Raw genomic sequence first — 8,235 nt, forward strand, 5'->3', positions numbered from 1 at the left:
CAACTGCAAGCATGTGAAAAAATCACAAGTAAAATGGAAGACTTTGGCTGGTGTAATTAGTGGATGTGTGCTTTCCATGGCAATCATAGTTGCTGCAATGTACTTACTAGTGACTCTGATTTGGCACCCATCCCTGCTGAATAAGCATCGGCTCGTCAAGTGTCAATCAGGAATTGAAGATCTACCTGATGGTATAACTTTTGAGGACATTGTACATGCAACAGAAGGATGGAGTGAAAACTATGTTATTGGAAGAGGCAAGCATGGAACTGTTTATAAGATGGAATCTGCCAAATCCAAAAGGCTTTGGGCTGTCAAGAAGGTTGACTTAACTCAGAAATCACTCAACAATGAAATAAGAACCCTAAATTCAGTCAGACATCGCAATTTGGTAAGACTGGGAGGATACTGTATCACACCTGATTATGGCTGCATTCTGACAGAATTTATCCCTGGTGGGACTCTTTGTGATGTCCTTCACCTGAGAAAACCACCTGTGATCTTGGACTGGGAATCTCGCCAGCGTATTGCTCTTGGTATTGCTCAAGGTCTGTCATACCTTCACCACGATTCTGTGCCTCAAATCATTCACAAGGATCTCAAATCAGATAATGTAATGCTGGATTCTGCGATGGAGCCAAAGATTGGAGACTTTGGGATTGCTAAGATGGTATCAGATTCTGATGAAAACTCAACAAATATCACAATCATTGGGACCCTAGGATACATTGCTCCAGGTTAGCCACACTTTACTACGCTAATTTTCAGTATAATTCAGTTGACAGATTACTTTGATGAGCTAATAGCTTTATATACTTTCCTCCCCTTGTTTCTCCATCAATTCAGAGAACGCATACTCAGTTCAATTGACAGAGAAAAGTGATGTCTATAGCTATGGAGTTCTTCTACTGGAGCTCTTCTCCAGAAAATTGCCAGTAGACCCCAGCTTTGAAGAAGGATTAGACATTGTTTTCTGGGTGAGGAAGAACTTGCAGAGAAGCAACGACAATTTCCTTTGTTTTCTTGATGAAGAAATTAGTCTTTGGGATGTAGAAGAACAATGTAAGGCTTTGAAAATAGTGGATCTGGCGCTTCAATGTGCTCAACTTGAGGTTAACACCAGGCCTGCCATGAGGGATGTAGTGAGGTCTCTTATCAAGTTAAATCATAGATGTAAATAGACGAAATGAACCTTTTTTAGAAATGATATTCATGCTCTTCAGAAACCCAACATAATACGTGATCTTGGGTCTTTCAATTTTTTTTGACATGCAATCCAACAATATCGAATAAAAATACATGATGCTTCAAATATGGATATAGATTGTGTCCTAGTACTTTCTCCAGCTGGTCCATAATGTGAAGAGTTTTCAGGTTTTAAAATTAAAAAGAGAGTGAAGGAATAGGCTTAGCTATATAATAAGCTAGTCCTTATCTTACGGATTACTACATAACGAATTCTAAAAAATTATTCAAGACTCAAAAAAAAGAAACAGCATTCAGAATCAGCAGAAAAAGATGAGCTCTTGTTGGACTTTGATCAAACTAAATGACGACAACACCATATTATTACCAGAATTTACCTTGAAATTGTTTTCACATGGCACTAGTCCAGGACTTGTGGAGCTACAGCTTTCATTTTGGGGTTAATCCTCCAAATTCCCTACCTTCCTCCCTTAGCAAAGTGCACTTATGTGCCAAAAGATTTGTGACCAAGTCAAGTAATTCAATGCTACTCGAAATATCAAAGCTCAAGGAAACAGCTCAACAGAGAGAATATAGAACATTAACCACGTTAAACGATAAATCTAGATGAAGAATACCCAAAATTGAAGAAGATCACGTAAGAATGTAGATAAATGCTTGGAAGCAGTGGTGTTCATAAAGAAGGCATCTATAAACAAGAATCTACAGATTTGGCATCTTTAAAATGCCTACTCCAATTGAATGAGTATTTATTTACCAAGTCTACCGCATGAGTTAAAAGGTTTTTTTAATTGTCCAACCAGTTGACTAGTGAAAGAAATAAGCAAGGAAGATCTCATAGTATTGTTTGAGCAATAAAATTTGGGAAATGGAAACCATTATACTTGATTCTCAGCTTCAAATTCTTTTAAGAGTTGATGCACTTTCAACAAGAGATGTGACCATCTCAGAATCATGTGCTTTTAGAGAATAATTAAAATGAGTTTATAAAAAGAATGTGTTTGGTATGGAGGAAAACATTTTTCAATTTTTACATGTACAGTTAGTTCCCGTCCCCACACCCCTATCCCTACCCCCACCTCCACCTCCCTTTTTTGTCTAGATTATATTGAAATGCTTTTAGGATAATATTTTTTGCTTGCTCACTGAACATAAGGAATAAGCAGCAAACACACTTATTTTCCTTCCTAGTTCCTACCAAACACACCTAAAGACAGGCTAAAGTTTCTTCTAATCAAAATTGAAGAAAACTCTGAATCAATTTACATTCCAAACACAAGAAAATAAGCAGCAATTTCTAATGTTAGAGTTTTTCTAAGATCTAAAAAATGCGGAAGTCCATGCAGTTGAAAACTAGAAGATTCAATGGTACATAAGCAATTAGAAACGAGGAAACAGGAAAAAAGTGAAATTAGGAATGACATTGTACCAGTTGATTGATGGAGTTATGAGAAGCAAACCAAACTCAAATTATAGAAGACAATAATAATTACTGCATCTGAAATGCATACAAATTCATTTCTGAACATAAATATTTGATTGATATAATCTCCTCAAGGGAAAATCAAGTATGGAAGTTAATTGGAGGAAAGAGGGGCTACAGAGCTCAAGGCCAAAATATATATGTAAATTTTTAGATTCATCAATTTGTTTCTCATATACCTCAATTTTTAGTTAATCTTTTTGTTTTGTTTTTAGTCCGTTTAAAAAAGGAATGTTTCTTTCCTAGTTAGAACAAAGTTTGTGTACTCTGTAATATTTATTATATCGGAAATGTGTCAAGGAGACGTGGACTCTCTCTGAGTGGGTTGAAGACCTGAAATGCGCATGGCCGACAGACAATAAAATAATCGCAGTATGGATCTAAAAACGTGCTGTATTATATTAAAAAAAAACTGAGAGAGACTGGCTCCCTCATTAAGAATTATTCAACAACCAGCCAAACCAAAGCATTAAATATTCTCCTATTTTGGTTGTTTCCTAAGTCATTCATTACCAAATACCACACTAATTAAGCATATTAGCTAAGGACATATATTATGAAACAACATTCTCAGGCGCCTCAGCCCAAAAATTAGTTCTTGAACTAGCAGCTCAGTGTTTTAAGAGGTCAGAGATGTTCTTGTTTCTGGTTAATTGCCTTCTCTTCTTTGCCAATTTATTTGCAGTCTTTTCGACCTCATGGCCTCAAGATTCTGTTCATCTACTTGGGTTTCGGAGCAATCTTCCAGAGCTCTCTCAACAATTGCTCCCTTGGAATCAGTCTGTCTCACACTGCCAATGGAAAGGTGTTTCCTGCTATTCAGACATAACTTCTCATGTCAAATCATTGATTCTAACAGACTTATTGCTACCTGGAACCTTGGACAAGGCCTTTCCTAATCTCTGCCGTCTTCCTCGCTTGGTCTCTCTTGATCTCAGTGGCAACCATTTCACTGGTGGCATCCCTGATATGCTCGCAAACTGCAGCCAACTTGACACGATTCTACTCAACGAAAACAGATTTTCAGGATCCATCCCACCTGAGATTTTCAAATCAAGCAAACTCATAAAACTTGATTTGGGTTTAAATCAGCTCACTGGCACTATTCCCTCTGAGGTAAGCCTTTCTACAAACCTTCAACATCTCGGGCTGTGGAACAATTTCCTCAGTGGAAATATTCCAAAAGAGCTATTCAATTTGCCAAACTTGACACATCTCCACCTCAACACAAATGAACTGACTGGACCTCTACCTGACTTCCCATTCTCGTGCTCACTTTCCGAGTTTTTTATTTATGAGAACCGTTTGTCAGGTTCTTTGCCAATTGCCCTAGGCAATTGTCACAACCTTACTTCATTCTCTGCATCATCTGCTCATCTTGGAGGAGTTATTTCCCCAGAGGTTTTAAGGGACCTTTCAAATCTTGAATTTCTCTATTTAGATGATAACAACTTTGAAGGGGAAATTCCTGAGACCTTATGGAATGGGAGCTTACAAGAGTTAGCTCTTTCCTTGAATAAATTCAATGGTAGTTTATCAGAAAAGATTGGTGGTTCTCATCAGATAAATTACATTGATTTATCAGTTAACAAATTAACTGGTCAGCTTCCAAGATCAGTTGGACGTCTAAAGAATCTGAACAAGCTTTTTCTGTATGATAACATGTTTAGTGGTTCATTACCAGCAGAACTTGGGAACTGCACTTCTCTTGTTGCGATAAGTCTCGTCACTAACTTCATTGGTGGGGAAATTCCTCTAGAGCTCTGCAACCTTCACTCCCTAATAAAATTTCAAGTGTACGGAAATCAAATTCAGGGCCAAATTCCAGAATGCATTGGCAGAATAAGTGGACTGGAGGAGCTAGATCTTAGTGAGAACCGATTGATCGGCAAGATACCACCTGGAATCACAAATATGACGAAACTTGTGTTACTCTCTTTGGCTCATAATAATCTTACAGGGGAGGTACCACCTAATCTTGGAAAAAACAATTTTCCTGGCTTATTTAAGGTTGATTTAGGTTATAATAACTTCAGCGGACCAATTCCTTCTGAACTATGTAATGGTAACAGGCTTGGAGTCCTGGTTCTTGAAAACAACAGTTTTAATGGCAGCTTCCCAACATATCTAGCAAAATGTGAATCCCTCTATAGGGTAAAACTCCCCAACAACAATCTGCAGGGGAGTATTCCTGACTACATTGAAAAGAATGAGAAGATTTCTTACTTGAATGTTCGAGGAAATATGCTTGCAGGAAGGATTCCAGCAGTATTTGGTTATTGGACCAATCTTTCAACAATTGATCTTTCAGAGAATATGTTTTCTGGTTCCATACCTGCCGAAATGGGGAAGCTGCAAAATCTTGTAAGATTGAACATTTCTTCAAACAGACTGACAGGAAAAATTCCTCTTCAGTTGAGTTACTCTGCGAAACTGGCAGAGTTGGATCTCAGCAACAACAATCTTTCGGGTAGAATTCCGAAAGAAATTGCATCATCTTTAGTACTGACAAATCTTCTACTCCAGGACAACAAACTTTCTGGTGCTCTTCCAGACACTTTCTCCTCCTCACAAAAGCTTGTAAAGCTGCAGCTCGGGGACAACTTGCTTGAAGGCTCAATTCCATGCAGCCTCAGTAAACTTAGGGAACCTAATGTTGCACTGAATCTGAGCATGAATAAGTTTAGTGGTCAAATTCCTAGGTGTCTGAGCAATCTAGACAATTTAGAAATCCTTGATATATCAAGCAACAACTTGTCTGGCGCAATACCATCAGAAATGGACAAGATGAGGTCCCTTTCGTTTCTCAACATATCATTTAATAACTTTTCAGGGAAGGTACCCATTTCGTGGGGAAAACTATTAAGTTCACATCCAGGAACTTCCCAGGGAAATCCAGGACTCTGCTTATCAGACACTGAAAGTAGCAGCTGCAAGCATGTGAAAAAATCACAAAGAAACTGGAGGACCTTGGCTGGGGTAATTAGTGGTGTGTTTTCCGTGGCAGTCATAGCTGCAGCAATATACTTGCTAGTGACTCGGATTCAGCACCCTTCCCTGCTGAATAAGCATCGGCTCGTCAAGTATCAGGCAGAAATTGAAGATCTGCCAGATCGTATAAATTTTGAGGACATTGTACGTGCAACAGAAGGCTGGAGCGAAAAATATGTAATTGGAAGAGGCAAGCATGGAACTGTTTATAAGATGGAATCTGCGAAATCCAAAAAGCTTTGGGCTGTCAAGAAGGTTGACTTAGCTCAGAGAGCATTCAGCAATGAAATGAGAAGCCTCAATTCTGTCAGACACCGCAATTTGGTAAGATTGGGAGGACACTGCACCAGACATGGATATGGCTTCATTCTAACAGAGTTTATCCCTGGAGGAACTCTTCATGATGTCCTTCACCAGAGAAAACCACCTGTAGTCCTGGACTGGGAGCCCCGCCATCGTATTGCTCTTGGTGTTGCTCAAGGTCTCTCTTACCTTCATCATGATTCTGTCCCTCAAATCATTCACAGAGATCTCAAATCAGACAATGTAATGCTGGATACTGAGATGGAGCCAAAGATTGGAGACTTCGGGATTGCTAAAACAGTATCAGACTCTGATGAAAACTCGACAAACTCCAAAATTGTTGGGACACTAGGATACATTGCTCCAGGTTAGCCACACGTTACTATGCTAGTCTTCAGTAATAATTTAGTTGGCAGATTACTTTTGATGATTTACTAAATTTTATTACTTTCTCCCCCGGTCCCCCCTCCTTCTCCTTGTCTGTCCATCAATTCAGAGAATGCGTACTCAGTTCAATTGACAGAGAAAAGTGATGTCTATAGCTATGGAGTTCTTCTACTGGAGCTCTTATGCAGAAAAATGCCAGTAGACCCCAGCTTTGAAGAAGGATTAGACATTGTTTCCTGGGTGAGGAAAAACTTGCACAGAAGTGACAACAATTTCCTTCACTTGCTTGATGAAGAAATTAGTTTTTGGTACATAGAAGAACAATGGAAGGCCCTGAAAATGGTGTATCTAGCGCTTCAATGTGCTGAACTCGAGGCAAGCACCAGGCCTGCAATGAGGGATGTAGTAAGGTCTCTTGTCGAGTTAAATCATAGATGTAAAAGAGAAGAAATGAAACTTTGAATAGTGAAAGCCATAATCAACTTTTCCAAATTCCAACATCTTTTTTTTCTTTGCTTACATAAAAATTGAACCATTTCTCGATTTGTGTGTGTCATCCTTTCATTCAAGGGCTAAATTCTAACATAATCGATCCTGGGTGTTTCTGTTTAACTTTGTGACATCCACTGCAATAATATAGACTAAGAAAATGAATGGCGTTTCAAATCAATATATGGTAAAAGCAATTTTCTCGTTCTAGCCATAGCTCTTTTCATAATGGGCCACTGTCCTTATCAACTTTTGCTTGTTACTTTCTCCAGCTGCTCCAAAATCTGAACAGTTTTGAGGTATCAAATTAAAAAGAGAGTGGGAAAGAACAAAGATTTGCTACAAGCTAGTATTTATCTTATGGACTATGACAATACGGATTATACAAGAAAATAGCACTTCATATTCAGCAGATAAAGATAAGCTTTTGTTGGATTTGGTCATAATAGTGATGACATCCACCTCACCAGTCTTCTTTGCATTCCAAACTTCCAGTGACTAAATTGTTTTGACAAAAGAAAATAAAAAATAGATATGATGAATAGAAATGGCTTATGGACAATCATTGTATATCATGCACATGCAGATACTTAAAAATAATGTAGATAAACCTCAGGTATGGGTTACCACAGGACTTCTAACAAGAATTGACAGAGGAATGGCAAATACACAGGAAAATCAGATGAGAGAATACAGTAATAGTCCTTGGAGAATTATTAATCAGAATTCAGTAGAAAGGAGATATGCAAGAGGTGAAAGAACAAACTGGCAGGACTACTGCAAGTGACAGATAGATGAAAGACATCCTCAGTAACGAAAACTGCAACACCGGAGCATAATACAGGACACACCTAAATAATTATCAGGGTAGAAGAAGCCCAACTAAAACATTGCAGATTCCTGTTCTGGATATTTTATCTAGTTGATTTGGATGTGCATTACAAGCCAATCCCCACAAGATTTTGACTACATTTCAATCAAAAATTATTCACAGAATTTGCATTGGACATATTCACGCAGCAACACCACTTATGCTGGTAAGTCTAAGACTTCTAGTAATAGAGCTTGCAACGTAGTCAGATCCACATTATAAAGAATCAAATCTCTACAATCTTTTTTATTAACACTATAAAGCCAACTTTTGCAAAAAGCTTGAGTTCTATAACTTGCTTACATTTTCTTGAAAAGAACTATTCCAACCAATCATGATAATGATAATTGATAAATATATCCCTACATTAATATCTCAATGTAACATATATTTGTCATTGTACCTACGTTATATGAATTATGAAACCTAGTAGTCAGGTTCCTAGACAATCTGCAATATATCCCTTAAGCTTCTTTTCACCTCAAACTATTTTGGTCGATCAATA

At 38.0% G+C, this 8,235-nt stretch overlaps 1 protein-coding gene across 1 annotated transcript; it reads left to right on the forward strand.

Moving 5' to 3' along the window:
• The first annotated feature begins 3,098 nt into the window (after positions 1-3,098).
• Positions 3,099-6,872, forward strand: LOC125858276 (receptor-like protein kinase). Its single transcript, XM_049537999.1, has 2 exons — positions 3,099-6,350; positions 6,480-6,872. Exons 1-2 carry the CDS (start codon positions 3,323-3,325, stop codon positions 6,830-6,832), a joined length of 3,381 nt encoding a protein of 1,126 aa, XP_049393956.1. The 5' UTR covers positions 3,099-3,322; the 3' UTR covers positions 6,833-6,872.
• The last annotated feature ends 1,363 nt before the right edge of the window (positions 6,873-8,235 follow it).

The sequence above is a fragment of the Solanum stenotomum genome, chromosome 3 (genome assembly GCF_019186545.1).
Source record: "Solanum stenotomum isolate F172 chromosome 3, ASM1918654v1, whole genome shotgun sequence".
Taxonomy (NCBI): domain Eukaryota; kingdom Viridiplantae; phylum Streptophyta; class Magnoliopsida; order Solanales; family Solanaceae; genus Solanum; species Solanum stenotomum.

Coding starts and splice junctions, on each gene's coding strand:
- LOC125858276 (XM_049537999.1), top strand. CDS start 3,323: ATGTTCTTGTTTCTGGTTAATTGCCTTCTCTTCTTTGCCAATTTATTT. Junction 6,351..6,479: donor ACTAGGATACATTGCTCCAG/GTTAGCCACACG, acceptor CCATCAATTCAG/AGAATGCGTACTCAGTTCAA.